Raw genomic sequence first — 24,207 nt, forward strand, 5'->3', positions numbered from 1 at the left:
CCCTCCTCCTTCATTGGTGTTGGCTAGACCCTCCTTCCTTGCACGTGGCGCTGGCCACTAATTGCTTATTGTCGTCTCCTCCACCGGCCAGCCACACGGTGTTAAGCTTTCGACTTGCCATGGTTTGTTAGTACACAATGGCCAATTTTAATGAGAGCCACATCAACAAGCGGATCAAACCACTAGTAGTGCTGATGTAGTAAGAAGGCTACCTACTTGAAGCATCCAAGTGGCCTCCTCAAGAAGGCCTTTGATCTTTCCATCCTTTGTGATGCCCAAATGGCCCTCATTATCTTCTCTGGCACCATCGATGGCAAGGGAGCATGCGGACTAAGAGGGGAGATTGAACTTGCAATTGTGAGGATGCAAATCCAATGCCTCTCATGAGTGATGAGTTAAAACACATGATGGTGAGATGTAAGGAGTCAAGTGAGGAGGTAGTCTATACGTACTCAAATTATCGGCCTACTACCGATTGAATTAGGTTAGTCTTTTCCTCTATATATGGGACTAGGCACCACAAGTAAGTTAATTAAAACTCCAAATCCTTTTTAGAATTAGTTTAATAAATTGGAAGTGTAATTTAAGTCAATTCCTATTTTTGGAAAAGTAAGTCAAGCGAAACTTTGGAAAATACCCTTGTCGGTCAAACCTCGATTTAGCTGACAAAAAGATGCCAAGTGAAATCTTCACCCAGGTTAACCATCTCTGGTTAACGGCTAGAGTTGGGGATGGCTGTTTGTATTTGGTTTAACCCATAGCAAAAGTGAGTTTTGTACCTTTCATGGATTAACTTATCCTTGAGCCTATGAGAACTCCTATGGTGTAGGATCTTGCTCGAGGATCACTACTTTCTTCATTGTCTCCTCACACATGCTGTGAGTGCCAAGTTAAGATCTTAATTGTTAGCCATTAATTAAAAGTAGGATTGTTTGCTACATATTATAGAGAAGTGACCGTTCTTCTTATAGAAAGGAGACTATCTTATATGGGATTATTTATTTTGTTTTTATAAAGATGTTGACAAAACATGGTCTCAAAATGTGAATGATGATGATGATTATTTGTGAACTAGGGAACTTTCCCTAGGGTAACCATTCCGACGAGATCGGTTTGGGGAAACCATTCTGATGTGATCTGTTTAGAGATCGGTATGGGGCAACTGGGTGCTTCCCACCCAGGGCAATCGACTCTAGAAATACTCGGAATAGAGATTGTGGCAACCACTTTCGTTGGGTAACCCACCATAGGGCGGGGCAAGGGTTCTTTCTCTAGTAGTTACAAGCTTGAGCTCGAAAGGTCTTCCATGGCAAGAAGAGGGTGACGGGGGGACACTTCTCATTCTACTATGCGATCGATTTTTCGCATGGCAGTTGTAAACTCTAGACTATTTTATGATTCGGTGAGTTGAGGGATTGGAGATGGATGAAACTTGGGACGCCGAGGGTTTGAAATTATAATTATTTTTATGGTGAATTTCTTTCTTGTGTAGGCTAACTTGATTAGAAAAGAATGTATTCATTAAGGGATAAAGGAAATTGTGCACAAGGATAAATAAATGAATCGTCATAACTTGCATCAGTGAAACAATGTGCCTAGTAATTTAGGTAAACCTCATAGATGAACGGTTCTAGTCACTGGTGGGAAGCGGGTGGTTGGGTGGACCTAATGAGTTGGGTGTTTCCTTACAAGAGACTAGAAACTGAAAAGAGATCCTTGACATATTTCAATAGGAACCCCAACCTTGTGAAGATTGCTTATAAATTGGATCGTCTAGGAGAGGCATCGATGAGATAGCTCTCACAATGGGTTGGAATTGATCTTACAAAGTGAGGTGCCTCCTTATCCCTAGTGATGGGATGGGCGGTATCTTACACAAAGCTAGAGGTAGTGGTGCCAAGCTTTGTTGATAAATGGGTAAGCGGTTTTATGCCTTCTCACATGGTAAGCCAAAAATCTTAAACCTCAGTTGTATATTTGTAACATAGCACCTCCTATATCAATTGTACATACACATATACCTAGGAATGATTAAAACATAAAAACCAAAAAATAAAACCTCCCATGGATTGTACAAACACATATTCTTGGTTATGATTTAAAACTTAAAAATTAAAATAAAACATGTAAACAACAAAAATCCAAAACAAACACTCGTGCACAATCACAAAACACACATAACCACATGTACACACTGTGTCTACACACACTCACACGCACATGCATACACATTTACACACACCATACATGCACACACACATACACAGATACACATACATAAAACACATTTACACAGATACACATACATAAAACACATTTACACATACATAAAACACATTTACACAGATACCATCACACTTGCATACATATTTCCACCCACCACACATGCACACACACACACACACACACACACACACACACACACACACACACACACAATATACGAATGCAATAAAAAACACACAAATCACATGCGCATGCTTTGTACACACACACACACACACACACACACACACACACACACACACACACAAAACACATATGCATAGCACAAAATACACAAAACCACATGTGTGTAAATGTACACACATTTACACACCACACAACCACATGTGTGTAAATGTGTGTACACACATTTACACACATCGCACGTGCGCACGTGCACACTCACAAAATACATGTGCGTAACTACAAAACACACACAACTGCCATGTGTACACTCTCTACACACACTTACACAAACAATTGAACCCCCCTTCCAAAGGCCCTTAACTGACACACACACACACACACGCACACACACACACACGCACACACACACACACACACACACACACACGGGCACACTCTCTACACACACTTGCACAAACACACACACACACATTCACACACACACACACCCTTCCACACACACACACACACACACACACACACACACACACACAACCCACACCTCATTTATCCCCAATTATCTGTTACATATTAACCCATAGACAACCAAGGCATAAGGAGAGGAGAGAAAAAAGAAATCCTGGATTTCTCAAAAATAAGAGAAAAAAATTCCATCGATTTGACCCTTTGTATTCCAACTTATATTCCTGATATGACCCTATGTACTCCGGCTTCTATTCTTGCATTTTTGCTTCTTGATATCTTTTACACGTGTGGGTTAAGTTGAGTACTATATTATTTAAAAAAGCCCCCATCTATTGTTTTTTAGAGTAAAATAGTAATAATAATAGTTTTACAAAAGCACACAAGCCCATCTCACAGGGCCACATGGCCAGGCAAGGCCACGATGGCTTGTGGTGGCCACGCGGCCACGCTAGCCCCAGCCACGAGCAATCCATGCATGGAGCCCTAGGAGGGGCGGGCAACAGGTCGTAGATTGGGCACAGCGGGGGCCTTCACCAACACGGCTTGGCAGGAGACACGCATGAACAGACAAGACAAAGAGGAAGGTGGAGAGAATAAAAGAATAGCCCACTCTGATGGAGACAAAAAGAACACGATGGAAACCATGAAGGGCAAAAAAAAGAAAGAAAGAGTGGTAAAGCAAGAAAGGACAAAAAGAAAAGGTGGTAAAGCAAGTAGTAACCAAGGATAAAGAAGCAACCAAAAGAAAAGGTGGTAAAGCAAGTAGTAACAACTACAAACGAAGCAACCAAAAGAAAAGGTGCCTAAAAGAAAAGGCAACAAAAACAAGGCAACCAAAAGAAAATGTGGTATGTGAAAAGCCAACAAAAAAGAAGCCTTGGACTTCGACCAGGAAGAAGCAAAGGGGAGAAACAAGGAAGAGTGCTTAAGGGTGGGCAACAAAGCAAATATGTTCCAGTAAGGACCTTACCTTAGCTTTTTTTGAATTGGAAATGCAAGAGCCAAGAGTGGAATGAAAAGTGCAAGTTTATTCATCATCAAAAAGCCTATTATATAGGCAAGCTACAATAGAGAGAGCCAAGTCTTGCTTACATCACATGTGAGGTCAAAAGGTAGATCCCCACCAAATGCTTACATCACATGTGAGGTCAAAAGGTAGATCCCCACCAAATGCTCAATGACCACTAAAGGCTAGTTCTCATGCTTTAGTCTTTTTTTCACTATCCAAAGACTATTTCTCATGATTGAGACCACGTAGAAGCCAATGAGAAGGACCATATTCCAACACCCTCTCCCATGGTCCGAACATGGGAAAGGTCTACAAGAAAGAAATATTCTACTACCCTACCATGAGCTAAACATGGGGGTCTACAAAACAAAAAGATAAAAAAGGACTAGGATGACTCTTGCCCCCCCTTCAAACTAGGCTATAGGATGTGAGTCTTACATCTTCTCTACACAAGACATGGCTGAAACATGATCCAGTCTTGCCTAATTTCCCAAGCCTTGACTAATATAATCCAAGAGCTTGGCTACATAGAAGAAAGTGTATCCTGAGGATATGTCGAGACTAGTTTATAAATGCACATGTTCAACTTACATCATAATTTTCTGAAGGGGACTACAAAAGAGGCTTTCAAAATGCCCAATCTGAATCATTCACAATATTAGTGGAGAGCATGTTGGTCTCATGATGGTGGGTTTCTTCTTGCTTCATGCTTCTTTTTGAAGCAATACTTCTTGGTATGGCCCTTAAGACCACAATAGCTACATGTCATCTTTAATCTACGTGCTTTTTCAGTATGCCCAAGCTTACCACAAAAGGAGCATGATTGCTTATCTTGAGTGGATTGATTTGTCTTTGGCTTTGATCCTTTGACAGAGAGTGCATCATCTTAATAGATTACATTTGGAGTAGATGTCCTTCTCTCTTCTTCAAAGATGGAGGATTGAACCTTCTTGAGAAACAAATCAGGTAGATTCTTGAGAGTTGTCACTAGGTTCCCATAGCTTGGTGGTAAGCTCTTCGATATCACTACAATAGTGATGTCCTCTTTGATGACTTCTCCTTCACCTGCAAGTTGAGCCCAAAAACTTTTCATCTTGTTAAGATGAGTTGAAAAAGACATATCAAGCTCCATGGAGATATCAAAAAATTCTATCATGAGAGACATTAGAGTCCCTGTCCCTTTTGCTCCAAATAGTTCTTTGAGAGTTTCCCATGCTTGATTGGAGGTCTCACAAGCACCAATGTGGTGGATGTGATCATATTCCATGCTTAGCACATGAGGATTGCTAGTGCCTTTTCATCTTTTGATGTCCAAAGACTTTTATCCTCCCCCCTTGGTGGGCATTTCTCTCTTCCATTGACCACATTTCAAAAACCCTTCTTGATAAGAAGAAATTTGGCCTTCACAGACTAAGTAAAGAAGTTTGTGCCATTAAACTTGACCATGTCCTTCATTTCTCCCATGATTGGAGCCCCTTAGTGGAGAAGTCCACTAGTGAATGTAGACGATAATGACATCATCTATGTAGAGAAAAAGGATGATAGCCATGTTGGTAATAACCACCTTGTGTGGTGTAGATCTCCTTGAGTAGGGCCTTGAAACAATAGAGCTCTTCAAGCTCAAGTAGTGGATAAATCCACTGCTATTTACTAAGCAATAGAGCCGATTACTCAAGAATCCCTTCACCATATAGGTGAAGAACTTTAAGGTATGAGGATGGCACCTTTCTTGGCTTCTTCTTGATGGACTTGCACTTTGTGACTTCTTCTTCTTCTCTGAGCTTAAGCTTTGCTTGATTGGTTGATTCCTCAGTTGCTATAGACCTGGCCATGGCTCTTCAATACATCTTTAGTGTAAAAAATGATAAACAAATAAAGCTTCATTAAAGATGGGCTATGGTGGTGAGATTTCTTCCATCGACGAGCAGTCTGAGAGAAGAAGTAGGTGGCACGGCCAACAGAGGGAGATATATGACGAAGCCCTCCAAGGAGGATGAATGCTCCATGGCTATGGGAGTGAAAGAAGAGCTCACTTTTCTTAGATGGAGGCAAGAAGAGGATGGCCTTCGCAACAACAATGGTTCTCTCTTGCAAAAGGTGATGGAGAAGAAGCGAGCAACCTACAAGTAAGCAACTCATCTAGCATGCAAGAATCCAATAACATGAGTAAAAAAGAGAAGAGCTCATGAGTATTCTATTGTTGCAAGGAAATGAATGTGTATGTCTTAATGTCAAAATTGACTTAGTGCAAGGGAAAACTATAGGATGCCACCCCAAAGTATCATACAAAAGTATCTCAAGGGGCTTGAGGAATAAAACAAAAACAATAAACTCTCACTCATACTTTTCTCCTAGCACACAAAGCTTGTATAGCGATCAAGGTTAATAGTACCAAGATCCAAAAGAGTAGTTAAGTTACTATTGGCCTACAAGTATGTGAGGCACCTAACAAGTAGAGAAAAAGGGAAAAAACAACTTCTGTAACAAGTAGAGAAAAAGGGAAAAAACAACTTCTTTGAAGGTGGCTATGACTCCCTCCACTATTTCATGCCAATCATCCCCAACCGCATGGCTACCTTGAAGCTTCACCTCTCTCTCTCTCTCTCTCTCTCTCTCTCTCTCTCTCTCTCTCTCTCTCTCTTTGTGGTCTATAGGGAAAGTCTAAGGAATCCAATAGTTGGCATTGCCAATTAGGGAAATAATTAGTTCATTTTGGGACCCTCTAAGGAGTTTCATGCTCTTTCTCTCTCTAAAAAATGGGGCCACAGTGAAATTTGAGCACATCATTCCCAAATTTTTTGGAGTTGGTAGATTTAGAATGTACTCTTCAAGATCTTTCCAATGGTATATAACATGATGGGGTTCTAACATAGGATAGTGAAGCTCCCCAAAAAGTGGTTTCAAAAGTGATGATGTGGCATGTAACATTACATTTTGGCATCTTAAATCTTTTGTGTGGTGTGTCTTGAGCATTACTACTTGAAAGTTGTCAGGGATTGTATATTTGAAATCTACTCATCATAAGCTTATCAATGATATGTCACATGGAGAGGTTCTGACATAAAATTGATAGGGCCCCATTTTTTAGAGAGAGAAAGAGCATGAAACTCCTTAGAGGGCCCCAAAATGAACTCACAATTTTTGTAATATATGGTGGGAGTGGTGATGCTTCAAGGTAGTCACATGGTTGGGGGAGGGAGGAGGGGAAGCATAGTAGAGGAGTGAAGTAGGGAGTAATACCCACCTAGGAGTCTCACAAAACAACACAATCGTAGAACAAGGAGAAATCTTGGTTAGGGGAGGAAGGAGGGGACACACTTACAGAAGTGACAACCCACCTTAGGAATTGAACATAGTGGCAAAAACATACATAAGAAAATGAAATCATGAAGAAAATAACACAACAAAACATTGGGTGTAATCTCCCCCTGGACATGAGTGGCTCCTTCCCACACACGGGTATTTTTTATCGTTCTAAAGGAGCTATTATTAGCTTTCCTTACAAAATTGGGCTTGTGGTTTATTAAAAAACCCATACTTCATGTAACAAAGGTTGCAACCATAAATAATTTCACTCATGTGCACAAAATATAGCACGTCCTAACTATACAGAATGGGCGGTGGACATACTAACAAAATGTCGGTACATGACCTCCTCACAATCAATTCTAATGTGACAGCATATATAATAGGCACAAATATAAAGACCGGTACAATGAGAGTTCAACACTAGCTCAATATATAACACAAAATCACCCACACAAAATCACCCACAATACCAATAACACTAGTATGGCCCCAAATATACATACACTAGCCCATTAGTATTTAGTATGAAATATTTAATATGGAATCACCCATGATACCAACTACAAGCATAGTGCAATGGTATTTTCAAGCACCCAGTTATCATAAAAGGATCTACCTAACATTTGTTTTGCTTGAGTTGAAAATTTTCCTAGAGCAAGAGGTCTTAACAAGTGCAAAAATATCGCTCAAGCACCCACCAAGAATATTTTATAGGATCTTGAAGGTTAAAAGATATATGGTGCATGCATTTCTTATGTGTGTGTGTGGTAGCATGTCGATGATCAATGCTTGAGTCACATTTAAGTATTTCCACTTGATGTGGCTCTTCATAAGCAGGATGTGAATGAAGTAGTCCTCCAAATGTTTTCAACAAACTAATGTGAAAAGAATTATGAATGTGCCAGTCCAATGGCAAATCTAATCAATATAAACGTTGCTAATTATTTCGGTGACCCTAAATGGTCCACAGAACCTTGGTGCCAATTTCACTACTCGATTCTTCTTGACACCCTTGAGACGTCCCTTTTCAATTCTTAAGATTGCATAATCATCTTCTTTAAAAGATATCCCTTTGTTTTTCTTTTTGTCATTAGGTAAAATTTGGACTCCAAAAAGGACCCTCTAAGAAATGCCATGTCAATTTTTCTAGAAAAATGGGCTGATGGCTATTTTTTTGCAAATCAAATCAAATTTTTTAAGAGATTGTGGATTAGGAATCTACTCTTTGAGATCTTTCCAATGATATATAGCATGATGAGAATTTTTTCATATTCAAGAAGTTCCCAAATTGGTGATGATGTGGCATGTTATATCAACAATTTGGGAACTTCTTACATGCCATGTCATCACACCAATTTGGGAACTTCTTGAATATGAAAAATTTCCCATCATGCTATATATTATTGGAAAGATCTTGAAGAGTAGATTCCTAATCTATAATCTCAGAAAAATTTGATTTGATTTGCAAAAGTTTAGCCATCAGCCCATTTCTCTAGAAAAAGCTAACATGGCATTTCTTAGAGGGCCCTTTTTTTAGTCTAAATTTTGCCTAATGGTGTATGCTTTTTGAGATTTGTGTTAGATATCAATGCTCCACCATCTTATTGTATTATCTAGGCACTGGCTAGCTCATGTTTGTACAATCCCCATTATGAGGAGTATGAGCAACCCAAGTGTTCCCGACATCCTCGTATTCATACAGGAAGGTGGCATAAGAGGCCATATGGTTTAGAGACGGCTTGGATTAGATTTGGAATAACATCATTAATAATCCTCTTAATGCTATTATTTCCTCCTATAAGCTCTGGGACACCATTATCTGTGTTTATGCTCACCCTCCACCAAGGGATGCAAATGACAACCCTATAATACCACTTGTCGAACTTGTCTAAGCTTGGAGATGTAGGGATTTAAATTATTTCTGTGCCATCATCACTATTGTGGAAGAAGATGTGTTGATCATGGTTCGGCATGTCTCCACAGCTACAAAAGCATGGGCTTATTTGTAGAGCTAGTACGAGACCATAAACCCCTCAAGGATTCAGACCACCACAAACCCTTCAAGGATTCAAAATCTCAAAAATCAACTTCAACAAAAGAAGCTAAATAAATGTGAAATGGTAGAGGTGTTTCTCACCAAAATCAAACATCTATGTGACCAATCAGCATGAGTGTGCTCTCCTCAAATCTCACTCGTTATTGTGTCTAAGTATGATAATTTTATTACCGCTATGAATGTCGGTGTCAAGCTTACTCCTCTCACATTTTAGGAGTTCAACTCATTACTTCAGGATGAGAAGATGAGGATGCAAAGCAGTGAACAAGATTTCTTCGCGAACACAAAGAAGAAAGGTAAAATTTCTAAATCTTTAAATTAAAAGAAAAAAGTCCTTCACCTGGATACTTGAAAGTTTTTGGGTGTGAATGTTATATACATGCTCCATATGCTTAGAGGACAAAATAAGATTCCAAAACCCAAAAATGCATCTTCTTGGGTTACAACATGAAGTCAAAGGGATATCGGCTCTATGACCCTATTAAGGCAAAGAGGACCATAGTGAGCTGTGATGTGGTATTCCAAGAACAACCACGTGGGATGGAGGATGAGGTTTTTCCTTCTTTATCATGTAATAAGGAACATACAACATAGAAATCACCAAAGTAACAGAACCTTGACATTTAGCACATTCTTATATTTTGATGGAGGAGGGAAGCTTGTTCCATTTCCTATGGACATGGATGTTTAAAGATGAAGAACAAGAGCATGATGTGCCACAAAATCCATTTCCTATGGACATGGATTTTGAAGATGAAGAATAAGAGCATGATGTGCCACAAAAAGGTAAGCCCTTCCCTAAGAGGTACATGCAACTTTTGGATGGAGCAGAACCTCAGCCCATCGAGGATGCATCTCAAGATGTTCACAGATCTAGAAGGTTAGAGGAGCAAAACAAGGCTCATGAGAATCTTGTTAATTTTTTTTTTAATGACAGAGATAGTCAAGATTCAAGAGCCTTTGTTAAAGCACGAGGGGATTCGAAGTGAGTGCAATCATGCAAGAAAAGTATGATTCCATTCTAAATAACCACACTTGGGCCCTTATAGATCATCCTCCAAGACACGAGATAATTGGCACTAAGTGGGTTTATAAAGTAAAATACAAATTTGATGGTACTGTAAAACAGTGCAAGGCATGGCTGGTTGCACATAAGTTAAAGGTGTTAACTTTTAGGAAACTTTTCCTACATTAGTAGCACAAGGGAGATGGCCTTTGTTCTCCATATGGATGTAAAATCTGCTTTTCTCAAATGAGACTCTCGAGGAGGACTTACATGTGGAACAATCACCTGGGTTGATGATTCCCAATATGTTTGTAGGTTGTAAAAGGAACTCTATATGGGCTGAAGAAACACGTACTAGAGGATTGATGCTTACTTTGCAAATATTGGTCTCTTATACATCCCATCAATTACAAATTTGTATATCTTTTGTGAGCAAGGAAAGTATATGTTCGTTGTTCTCTATGTAGATGACCTCAAATTATGAGGGGATCACCAGAAAAAGATCTCACAAACATAGTAGATGCTTAGTGCAAAGTTTGAGATGACATATCTCGACTCATGCATTATTGTGGGATTGAGGGTCTATCAAGGTAGTTGATACCCTAATAAAGGTGGATTTGAAGTTGTCCATCGAAGACACTTAATACCTTATGGATGACACCATAGTCTGGTTGTTGGTGTTTTGAGAAGGTTCTCTAACAAGCCTCATGAGATCTTATATAGGAAACTAATTGTTGGAAGTTTTATCTTCTTGTGTAATACTAGACCAAACATTAGTTTTTTTGGTGGTGTTTTGTGTAGGTTCTCTGATAAGCCCTAAAAGAATTATTGGATGAGATCTTATACAAGTAACTGGTTGGTCTTATCTTCTTGTGTAATACTACACCACACATCAAATTTACTATTGTTGTTATGAGAAGGTTCTCCACCAACAAACCCTCGAGAGTCATTGGAAAGTAGGTATATGCGGGTGTTACGATACATCCAAGGTACTGATAAGTATGGCATCACCTATGTTGCAACTAGGCAAGACCTTTAGTGGCTTTTGTGACTCAAATTGGGCGGGTGATTCGGATACCAATGCTCAATAATAGGGTACTTTTTTTCTCTTGGTTGGAGATATACTCCTTGAATCAGTATAAGAAACGTCCCATTGTCCACTATTGCACTGTCACCAAAAAAAGTTGATTATAAAGTTGCATTCTTTTAGTTTAGGATACATTTCTTGGATAAGTAAGAAACAACTCATTGTTGCACTATTGTCTACACTGTGGTTGAGAGAGGCTGAGTACAAAGTTGCATGCTTTGCATCATGTGAGACATTATGGTTGAGGAGGATTCTATAGGATATAGGAAGAGTGAAGAAGCAACCTATAATGTTGTAATGTGACAACCATAGTTGCATGGCCATTGCTCAAAATCATGTGTTTCATGCTCCCACGAAACACATTGAGATTCATTATCACTTTGTGCACAAGATCATCATGTTTAGGGAGGTTGAGATGGTCTACTTTTTGACAGCAGAGAATTGTGTAGACATCTTCACAAAGGCTCTTAGCAAGGATTAGATGGAGTGACATCTTCATCGACTTAGCATTGAACCACAGAAGTAGTTTTGGGTGGACATTGAGAGGGGGTGTTAGATATCAATACCCCACCCTCATATTATATTATCTATGCACCGGCTAGCTCATGTTTGTATGGCTCCCATTATGAGTGTTGAGCACCTCAAATGCCTGGCATCATCGTATTCACATGGGAAGGAAGCCTAGGAGGCTAGATGGTTGAAAGATGGCTTGGATTAGATTTTTCACACTACCAAATAGGCTACATGCTACACTAGATTGTTCTCACATAACGATTAACACATGGAGTAGGTAGACTTTACCATGGACACCCTGTCTTGACATGGGAGAGGCGGGCACTACTATGGGGCCCAAGGCTATGGGAGAGGCAAGCACTACTACATGCAAAGTTTCTAACTTATCTTTATGGGTTGAGTTTACACCATAGATGGTGGCACCGGCTATGATTTCGGACTTATGCGATGATGTCATAGTGCCTTGCGTCCCCTTCTCCACACAGCTCATTAATCATCATTGTGAGGTTACTCCCTAGATTCTACTAGCATACATCCTTGGCCTTAGCAGTTCCAGATCAGCCACCATCAAAGCTCCCAAAGCACTACACGAGTGTGGGGATTTTCAATCTATTGTATCACTTCTATAATACAATATTATTATCTATCTCTATTATTGTGCAATCAATTTTATAGTTTTGTGCTACTGTGAGAGATCCTACTTCTTTTGTGAGCGTTCTCTTGTATACACTGCATGTTGTATCCTCTTACAATTTGCGTATAGCTTGGTGTGCTTATTGAAATATGTTTCAAAATATCAAGTAAGCTCAACAGCAACAACGTCTACTTTATGTGAGAAAGGCAAGAGGTAGGAATGGGTAAAGCCTTCCCAAAAATAATCTCAAAAATGGTGCACGGTCCATAGTTGAATGAGGTGTATTGTTCTAAAGCGAACTGTAAAAAGTGAGCACATTTTTCCCAAAGTCTAGGTTGGGATGAAACATAGGCTCTAAGTAAGTCCAGAGTCATACTACTAGTAACTTTCCTTTTTCCCCCATTAAACTCTAAAATGCAATCATGAAATCCAACTTAGTGCCTAAGTTCTCAAAGAGTGTGGTCCAAAAAATGGCATAATATTTTCTGGAAGAAAAGACATCCTTTATTATATTAATATTCACCATTAGGTATCCAATTGTATCTTCCATCATGGTCCAAGGCTCCGAAAAATCCAAATCTTGCTCATAGGAATCCTTCATGGCTTTAGAGGGTAAACTTTCTATGGCTAAGCTATGATTGATGCTTTGTATTCTACTAAGAGCATCAACCCCACTATGTTTCTTGATTGTGATGTTGATATTGTAATCAGTGGCTAAAGACTCCAAATAAAAGCTACCCATTTGATGTGTGTCTGAAATCAAGGGCTGAGAGAGCAAGTGTTCATTACTATGTTATGATTAGCCTTGATTAGGAGTTAACCATAAGATAATATTTTCAAATTTTAAGAGCATATACTACATCACATTCCTTGTCATATATACTATAGTTGCATTCTAATGGTTTCAACTTACAACTCTCATAAGTTGGGGACCATCTTGCATGACGACTGCCCCAATCCCATAGCCACTTTCATTTGTCATCACAACTACAAAGAATAGTCTAGAAAAGTCTAGAAGTTGTAAGACAACTACAAAGAATAGTCTAGAAAAGTCCAAAAGTTGTAACACAAGGGCATGAGCAAAAGCTTCTTTTAAAGTTTGAAAGGATCTATCATGTCTATATGTCCAATAGAGTTGTTTTTAAGCCTTGTTTAGGAGATCTGTTAGCTACTGCTACATAATCCTAAGAATGATCATAAATCATGTATATCATGAGGTGTAGGCCAAGTGAAAATCGACTGAATCTTCTTTGAATCCACTTGAATGCCCTCGGTGCGTGAGACTATGTGGCCCAAGTACTCTATTTTATCTTGAAAGAAACTACTCAAGGTTGAGATAGAGTTTGTTTTCTTTTGAAAGAGAGAATACTAGGCCCATATTTTCCTTTTGAAAGAGAAAATACTATGTCTATATTTTTCTTGTGATCTTCAATATTTTTGTTGAAGACTAGTATGTCATCAAAGATAATGATCTCAAAATCTTGATGTTTAAGGAATATGCAGTTCATCATATGACTAATATCATGAAGACCAGTATCTCATCAAAGATAGCAACCTTAAAACCTTGATGTTTGAGGAATATGTGGTTCATTATACGACTAAAAGATACAGGAGCATTGCTAAGTCCAAAGAGCATTACCAAAAACTCATAATGACTAGATTGACTCTTAAACATGGTCTTATGCACATCCTCCTCCCTCAACCATTCTTACTGGATGATAGCCAGACTTAAGGCTAATTTTACTAAATACCCTACCCCCTATCAATTTATCTAAGAAGTTTTCAACTCTGGGCATGGCTACCTACTCTTTACCATAATCTTGTTTAAAGGATCTATAGTCTCTATACATATTAAGTGTTGTTCTTTTTCTTGATAAGTCCAAAGAGCATTACCAAAAACTCATAATGACTACATTGACTCTTGAACACAGTCTTATGCACATCCTCCTCCTCAACCATTCTTACTGGATGATAGCCAGACTTAAGGTTAATTTTACTAAATACCCTACCCCCTATCAATTTATCTAAGAAGTTGTCAACTTTGGGGATGGGTTACCTATTCTTTATCATAATTTTGTTTAAAGGATCTATAGTCTCTATACATATATGATTAAGTGTTGTTCTTTTTCTTTACCAAAAGTACGAGAGCACCATAATGGGTGAGCTACTATGTCTAATCAAAGCTCTCTCTAAAAGTTCTTCTATATGATGTTAGATATCTTTTTGCTCTAGCATATTAACTCTATAAGGTGATTTGCAAGGTGGTGTATTACCGGAGAGAGCTTCAATCTTGTGGTCTTCAAGTGTAGAATGTGGTAGTCCAAGGAGGCAATTCCTCCAAGAAACAATCCAAGGAATGCTTTTTGTGATAAGGGACTAGTAGGTGTAGTTTCCATGGGTGTAACCTTGCTAACCAACACTTTGTGAGTTTTCTCCCTCTTATGCAAAGATTTGTTAGCATGGGTGTGGCTATGTGAGATCCTGCTGCCCCCTCTGCGCACCGGATTCCCGGTTGGTAGCAGCGGAAGTAGCTTCCTCTTGCGCGGGGCAGGATTTCCCACTCGGGGCCTCGTCCTCGAATGTTCGGGCACGAGACTAATCTGGTGGTCATTCCAAAACCGAAAAACCGGGAAAATTTCCCTTGCCCAAAAAACGGGGACGATTCCACCTTTTTGAATTCCTTAACGAATTTTCTAACGGGGTCAAGAGACTAAACTAACCTTCATCTGATTAAACCAGATAGAAGGAAAATTATTACAGACTTAACTTGAAGAAATCAACGCTTCTTTCCTAGTTGAATCAGCCACAGCTGTTGATCTATTCATTTGAGAAGTCTTCAGGCTTTTATTTAACTACTCAAGTTCTAAGCGTATCCTATTAATCAATTTTATCATTAAAACTCTACTAATTCCAGCCTAGCCCCATCCGGCCCATGGGTTAGCCACCGCTGGAATCGGTAGAACCAGACAAGTACTCACCCACCCATAATTGAATGCCTTTCTTAACTTTTGCTTCTTTAGAATACAGATACGCACACACTCCTCTTTAAAACTTTCACTTATAAAACAATCCATTGACAAACAATTATTGGTTACAGATGTCATAACTCAATTTCCTTCCAATCCTTGTTTCTCAACAAAAACAGTATCACTTTGGACTCCGAGTCCGTTGAGACCAGCTAGTCAGCAACACGATCCAGTAATAGATTACAATAAACATTGGTCCATCATACAATATCTTCCTCAACATACGCATGGGTGTCCTCGGCACCGTGAGCCTGTGCATCGCCTGGTTAGAACCCTCCAGGATCCTCCTTAGGTGTCCTGGCACTTCACTCAGGGACCGCTTCGTCGGCCCTCATCCATCGTACCGGAAGCGTACCATTTTAACCATACCGAGGCTGGTCAAGACCTGGGCAAGATTTGCCACGTGAGCTGTCCTTTGAACACCCCCCGCGCCAGCAGTTGTTGCAACCGAACTTCTCTTAGAAAAACACATATACCAAATGCTCCCTCCAGCATTCTGGCATAAGACAGTCCTTTAAGAAAACAGGGTTTCTATGCAAGTTTTCAGTTTTGATTTTCTTTTGAATAATACAATGAGTATATCTTAAATCCGCGTTCCCAAAACTTTTTGATCGTAGGTCTGAATTCCAAAACAGAATTCCTCCAATTCTGTAACTTTGATCCTCAGATCAATTCAAAGGGTCTCAACTTAGTTTCAGATTTGGTGGGAGATTTGAGTGAATTTTCTTTAACTGGTCACATCGTCTTTCCTTGAAACTGACGAAAGAATTTGGTCTTGGTCATAGTCTGATTCAGGTTTCGTCTGATTCAGGTTTCAAATCTGATATTCCTGAACTATCTTTCTAAAAAAAAGGAGTGATATTTCAATTACTATTTTACTGAATTTCATTTATTGAATATTCACTTAACTAATTTTTAAACTAATCACGAATTCTGATGAGAAATAAATTAATCATTTATCTGAAATTCTAACTTCGATAGATTTTTTAAATTTTCTCATTACAATTCGAGTAAATAAAAACGATAGAAATTTCTCTCTTAGAGTATTTGCTTATTTATTTATCAAATACTCGTAGAAATTAAACATAGAATTAAAGAGAACTCTAATTTTGATATAAAAATTCTTTATGCATCTATTTATGCATAAAATCCAACTTCAATAGAAATAATACCTTTATATAAAAGAAATTTCTTTTATGCATCTATTTATGCATAAAATCAATTTAATAGGAATAACACTTTTAATATATAAAGAATTTCTATTATGCATCCTTCCATGCATAGAAATTGAATCTAATGAAAATAACACTTTTATAATGAAAAATTTCTTTTATGCATCTTTCCACGCATAGAATTTAAATCTAATGAAAATAACACTTTTATAAAAAAAATTCTTTTATGTATCTTTCCATGCATAGAATTTAAATCTAATGAAAGTAACACTTTTATAATAAAAAAAATCCAATATGCATCTTTCTATGCATAGAAATTGAATCCAATGAAAATAACACTTTTATAATAAAAAAATTTCTTTTATGCATCTTTCCATGCATAGAATTTAAATCTCATGAAAATAACACTTTTATAATTTAAAAAATTTCTTTTATGCATCTTTCCATGCATAGAATTTAAATCTAATGAAAGAAATACTTTTATAATAAAAAAATATCCAATATGCATCATTCTATGCATAGAAATTGAATCTAATGAAAATAACACTTTTATGATAAAAAATATCCAATATGCATCTTTCTATGCATAGAAATTAAATCTAATGAAAATAACACTTTTATAATAAAAAAATTTCTTTTATGCATAAAATAGTAATAACAAAAATAAAAAGATTTTCTTTTAGAATGCACAAACGATGGAGATTATTCTTTTTGAATAACATAAAGATAAAACTTATTTCCATAAAATTTAAGAAAATTTTACCATAACCTCCTTTGTATGGCTGACAATTTCTCAATTTTTACATTCTAAATTTACTTTAAAATTTATCCCAAGATGAAATAAAGCACTCTAATCTAATCACTTTTCACTTCTAAAGAGTAATCAATAGGAAAAGTTTAACTTAATTTATTTGTTTCTCATTTTAGGATAAAGAAAGGCTGAAATTCTTAGTGAAGAGAAGGGGGAAGCCTTTTCATCAAGGGTTAACATCCATATTCACATTAAAAAGCAAAGAATTCAAAAAACCATAGATTAGAATTTAAAAAAAGTAGAATTATTAACTTGCATGGAGTTTTGTGAGCTTTCCTTTGGCTTGAGGGATTGAGGGTTCTACTCTTGTTTGGATCAAGAGTGGCCACCAATTCTTTGTCGAGGAATTAGTCAAAAATAAGTGAATTATCAAGTGAATTCAATGTTTTAGGCTCTAGGGAGGAGTAGAGTAGGAGTGCGTAAACACTATTAAGCTTTTACAAAGGGAGAGGCTTCTATTTATAGGAAAAAGTGAGCCTCTAACCAAGCAAACTGATTCTAGAATTTTCCAGATCAGTTTGGTCAATTTTTAACCATTTTTGGGTCAGTTCAGCTTACTTTTTGGAACAAGACTTGAATTAGGAGAGAGGAGAGATGAAATATCTCATTATTTGAGAGTTTAAAACTCCTCCACACATGTGAAATAGGCGCCTCCTTCATGAGGTGTCAAAAATTCATTTTTAAGTATTTCCTTTGGTCCTTAGTCCACTCTTCATCTTATGTGAGTATTTACTCATTTTTGGGGGGGGTTTTCTTTATTTCTTCCATTTATTCTCTCCCTACATTTGGATCAATCGGATTGGCCCCTCAGAACCTTAATCTAAAATTTTCAAAAAATCTGGACCCTTAGGCTAAGGTCTTTATAGCAGATTATAATTTATTTCTAATGCACCTTAGGAAACTCTTTTTAAACTTCTGTTTCGGGGGAATTTATTCTAATAAGAAAGGATATTTTTTCATCCAAAGATATCTAAAAACTGAGTTATCTCTCTCTAGGCCAAAACAAGTAGAAACAAGATCTTTTATTATTCTAAAAAGGGGATTGATTACAGGGGAAGATACTGGACATCTTGAGGGGCTGGGGAGGAATCTTACAGGCTAAGAGAAGGGCTAAGCTCTTTTTCCATATGATCCCCTACATGCAAACCCTTACCATCTTTGGTAATCCACATAATATGTGTGGACTATCATCTTTGGTAATCCCTTAGCCCTTATCTTAGCTTGTGTGTGGCTAAGAGAAGGGCTAAGCTCTTCTTTCATATGATCCCCCAGATGCAAACCCTTACCATCTTTGGTAATCGACATAATATGTGTATCATAGTCAATTTGAGGGGGTTATTGTTGGAAACATGGATTCTCCCGCTTCTCGGGAGGTCACCCATCCCAGTTGTGTTCCTGCACAAGCACGCTTAATTGAGGTATTCCACAAATTAGTCTAGCCATCCAGACCCCAAAACCTTAAGGTGTTAGGTGACCTCCGATAATCCAATTTGTAGAAACCTCAACTTGCCAAGATTCAAACCCAGTCTCACCATGTGAGCTGGTTCTCTCTAGAAGTGTGGATTGCTTCTCCAACACCCCCTCAAGCCACACTTTGGTTGAGGTCTTAGCTTCCAACATCACAACTTGGGCTCTGATACCATGTTGGAAACATGGATCCTCCCGCTTTCCAGGAGGTCACCCATCACAGTTGTGTTCTTGCGCAAGCGCGCTTAACTGAGGTGTTCCACAAATTGGTCTAGCCAGCCAGACTCCAAAACCTTAAGGTGTTAGGTGACCTCCGGTAATCCAATTTATAAAAACCTCAACTTGCCAAGATTCAAACCCAGTCTCACCACGTGAGCTGGGTCTCTTTAAAGTGTGGATTGCATCTCCAACAGTTATATTAGTGTATCCAAAGTATACCTAATATGATGTCTACCCCTACTTCAAGGGTTATATTAGTCCTTTACTTAGCTTGGGTGTGGCTAAGCTCTTGTTTCATTTGATCCCCTGGACACAAACCCTTACCATCTCTGGTAATCCGCATAATATGCGTATCATAGTCAATCTGAGGGTTATATTGGTGTCTCCCAAGGCATACCTAATATGATGTCTATCCCCTTCAATGTTGCTAAAATTTGAACATTAGTTAAGATAATATTATATGTTGGGAGTTAAAAAAAGCAAGGTATCTAACTTTATAAAATTTGAACATTAGTTAAGATAATATTATATGTTGGGAGTTAAAAAAAGCAAGGTATAATAAGCATTGTTTTAAGTCACAAAAACAAAAACAAAATCTGTACCATTTTAATAATTAGGTTTAATAAAAATAAAAATTTTACCAATTTAAAAATAGGATTATTGCATTTTAAAGGTTTTCAATTACAAAATTATCCACCTTTAAGTCTGAGTAACCTCTCTAAGGGAAATACTATGAAGGTCTAAGTATGTGTCCAACAAGCCTCTTAACCCCAAGGACTCCAATGGTTGGGTGACTGTGGGTCAAGAAGTGTAGGAGGTTTAGACAAATTAGATTGGTTAAAATTCGTTTGCAAATCAACATGTGTGAATATATATTTGACTAGATTATTATTATGCAATTGGTTTGACATTAAAGAGATCAAACTACTACATGGATGATAGGCCGAGCCCAATGCTCGAAAAAACATATTTTTCAACCAATCACGATAAGGTAAATTTATCCAAGTTTTGTTTCCAAAATCCCTACTATATGCCAAATTTATAGCTAAAATATATGAGAAATCGTTCTTTAAAATAAGGGCCACTTAAAATTTTAACTAGCTTTTTTCAATTATGGCTGAAAAAAAACACTCGAAAGCCGTTTTTTCCCGAGCATTGGCTGGGCCCAATGTTAGGAAAAAACCGTCCTTTAGTTATTAGTTATAAAAACCGGTGAAGCTATGCAATTTATCAATATAAACCGGCACATTGGTACACATTGTTTTTGCCTCTTTTTCCAAGATATTAAATTCTAAAAGGGTTAATCCAACATTATGGTCTCAAGGTACGACGACGCTCTCATTATTTATTTGTGGTCACTTTTCGATTTGTTAAAATTGGAATTTTTCAACAAGTCGAGACAGTTCTAAGGCGGCTTAACGCAGAAGGCTCTCTCTCACCTGCCTTTGCGCGCGCGCGCGCGCGCTCTCTCTCTCTCTCTCTCTCTCTCTCTGTCTGTGCGCGCGCGAGCGCAGATGCACGTGCTCGCGCGTGTGTAGTGAGATGCCACATGAACACATGCATCGCGCACACAGTGAGAACGCGTGCAAAGGCAGGTTAGAGAGAGAGAGCGCACAGGCAGGTTAGAGAGAGAGAGAGAGCGCAGCTTAACGTGAGACCAATCGACGGAGAGACTTAAACCTAGGTGCGTCCATGTCATCCCAAGGGCAATCCTAATAGCCATTTTGTTGATGATCCTTTCTAGACAAATGGCCAATGCCTGTGTGAACTTAGGGGGTCTTTTACAGACCCACAAATGATGGGCAGGTTAGAGGGCTGAGAGTGTGAGAGTGTGAGAGAGAGAGAGAGAGAGAGAGAGAGAGCAAAGGCAGGTTAGCGGGCTGAGCCTGAGCATGAGAGAGAGAGAGATTGTAATGTTGATCATCCTTTCTAGACAAATGGGCAATGCCTGTGTGAACTTAGGGAGTCCTTACAGACCCAAAAATGATGGGCTGTTAATGGCACAGCATGGATGGGGCCTTCCACATCCATGCCATTTTCATGGCTCTCGCGCAGATTGACAGAGTGAAGCTGTGCATACTGTGAATGCCCTTAGTCCATTTCATCATCAAACATGCAATGCTGCTATGACACATGCAACAGGCATATACTAATGCCAATGATTGCAACATTTACAGAGTGCAGTCTAACTTTCAGGGAAATTTTTCACTTGCATATCACAAATAATATAACATATGAATATACAAAAAAAGACATTACTACACACATTAAACAGCCAGACAATGAACCATTACTACACACATTATACAGCCAGACAATGAACCATTAAGGGTTGTAGAGAAGACTCTTATTGCGCGAAAAAAGAATATGCAGGAATTGTTTCTGCACCATAGCAGAACCTTTCTGCAGAGGGCGAAATGCGACAGGTGGGTAAGTGGGATGAGGATGGGATTGATCAGGACATGGCCAGACCAAGGGCAGGGCTCATTCTTGCAAGGGACTGGTGCAGAAACATTTGCTTTGGGGACCATGGGTTAAGGCCGGCTGCATCGTTGTTGACATTCACATTCCAGAGGGGCTCTTGCTGTTGCGGTCCAAGCACATCAACTTGCATGCTGCTGCTGCTGCTGCTACTACCACTTTCTGCAGCAATGTGTTTCACCATGTGCTTTTCTAATACAGAGCACTCCATGTCTGAATCTTCTGCTAAATTTCCATCACAAGCGTGCAGCTTCTCTTCTTTATCACTTTCCAAATGAGCCATGCCTCCAAAATGTTGAAGCTTAGGAAATTCAGTGTCATCATGTTGCATCTCTTTCGACGTGGAGCATCCGGCCTCGGCCATGTTTTCTGCTCCACATACAGGCCTCCTGCACATGCCATCATCAATATCTGGGGCTTCACTCATTTCCACTCCATCAGTGACATTGCTTCTGAAGCCCTCTTCATGAAGAGCTTCATGTTCACCCTTGTGCTTTGCTTGCTCTTCATCAGAGAGATTGTCTTCAGAGTCTGCCGTCGCCGGCTTGCCGTCATCAGAGCAGCGGTCATCATCTTCATCATCGGCCTGATCAGGCTGAATAAGGTGCAATCGGAGCCGCCCATTTTCTCTCTCAGCACGGAAGAAGTTCTGCGGGCGGGCATCCATCTCCTTGAGCACAAATCTACCCCCTTCCTTGATGGAGAGGGTGACACAGGAGGCCATGGGCGGTGGGAAACTGCGCCGCTGCTTGAAACAAGCCATATACTCATTCATCTGAGAAGCCAAGCAGGCCTTATGATCAGAAGGCCTAAATTGATAAGATCCACACATACCCTCCATAGTTTTTCTTTCTTTATCTTCATGTGCAGATGTGCTCCATGGCTTTACTGGCATTTCCGAGCCATGGCATGATCCCAATGAGACAGATGCATCTTCCCAGTAATCCTCGAAGGCGTCGAAATTGTGTGACATCACAGCAGCGGTGCTGCCGCCGCCACTGCTGCGGCTGCTGCGGTTGCAAAGCTCTGTGTATTGCCTATATCTGGGCTCACATCTGCTTAACATTGCTTATTGACAAGTGATGGAAAATTGCAGCGGTTGGGAGTGTTCCAAACCTCTTGTTGTTGCAAGATTGCAGAGAAGCAATCCAGCAGATTGAAAAGCTTCAATGCAGAATCAATGGGGGCAGGCAAAGAGCAGGGATTGAAGCTTCAATGGGAGAGAGAGAGAGAGAGAGAGAGAGAGAGAGAGCTATGGAAACACAGATGTCTATGAGAATCAAAGAGAAGAAAGAGAGATGGAGAGAACAGACAGGGTCGCGGAAACTTCAGTGAGAGTCGATTGTGGCGGTCGATGAAAGAAAAAAGAAAGCCAAGGATGGCAAGTTACTCTCCTGTGTTTTTTAATAAGGCCCTAAAATTAAAGACATTTACCCCCCCCTTTAAACAATGCCTTCTCATCTCCAAGATGTGTGGATGCCATGGAGACAAGACTACTCCTAGGAGATAATATATTGTTAGAATGCAATATATATGGATATATAGGTATACACACACACATGAAGTATATATATAGTGAAAATATTTATGTATATTATTAAAACTTTAGTACTTGGCATCCTCCCAGGCATCTTCTCAAAACCAGACCCTTTTGCCGTCTCCTTAGCCTCACCTTCCTCACAGAAATTTCCTTCATGACCCCCAAAAAAAATCCCCTTCACCCATAAGCAACCCCATCTAGATCAATTGATCAACCTATCTCAATTGATCGTACTGATATCAATTCCAAGTGGTGCTTTGGGTTCCTCCATTGCCTCATTTGACATGTTCCCTCTTATGCACACACCGTACACTTTTCTGGAAGACCATGTGTGTTGCTATGCACCTCAAAACCCCTTTGGTTGTGCTACACAAATTCACCTTGTGAGGAATCTATGTGTAAAAGGTTTTCATCCAAAGTAGCAACAACTTTATCGTACATCCTATTGGCAACCACTTCTAGAAGTTTCTACTCAAGGGAGGACTAACGCTACTGTGCATGCTATGGAGAAGCCATCCATTGAAGAATTTCCCATGCTTTAGAATTTTAACTTGAGTTTAATATCGTTTATAGTAGGACGGACATGTTTACATTTTTTTAAAAGCCAAAATTAAAGCAAGTTTCCTTTTGTATACAAACTTTCAACTTAAGTTTATGTAGTGTGTCTTTCAAGAAGAGTTTTTTTGTGTGCCTTTAAAGAAGCATTTTTTTGTGTGTCATTACTCTCATGAAAGCTAGGAATATGCATCATTCATTCTCAACCTAAGGAAGAGAGAAAATAATAGTTGTTGAGCCGACCATTTTGACTAAGTATCAATCCTTCCATATCACTCCAAGAAGAAAGTATTAAAATAGTTGTTTCATTTGGGACCATTAAATATCTTCATTTTCTAAATTAGAAAAAAGAATACATCCTTCAAGATTAAAAGAAGTACTATGCATCACATGTACTCAATTTTGAACCGATCATATACCTCATAAATGATGCTAGCTTCCACAC

At 38.9% G+C, this 24,207-nt stretch overlaps 1 protein-coding gene across 1 annotated transcript; it reads right to left on the minus strand.

Moving 5' to 3' along the window:
* Positions 1-21,515: 21,515 nt before the first annotated feature.
* LOC147627651 (uncharacterized) lies at positions 21,516-23,153 on the minus strand. The gene has a single exon (XM_086815104.1). The coding sequence runs from the start codon at positions 22,731-22,733 to the stop codon at positions 21,642-21,644; it is 1,092 nt and encodes a 363-aa protein (XP_086671230.1). The 5' UTR covers positions 22,734-23,153; the 3' UTR covers positions 21,516-21,641.
* Between the last annotated feature and the right edge of the window lie 1,054 nt (positions 23,154-24,207).

The sequence above is a fragment of the Cibotium barometz genome, chromosome 20, assembly GCF_041138505.1.
Source record: "Cibotium barometz isolate CiBa-2024 chromosome 20, ASM4113850v1, whole genome shotgun sequence".
NCBI classification, from domain to species: domain Eukaryota; kingdom Viridiplantae; phylum Streptophyta; class Polypodiopsida; order Cyatheales; family Cibotiaceae; genus Cibotium; species Cibotium barometz.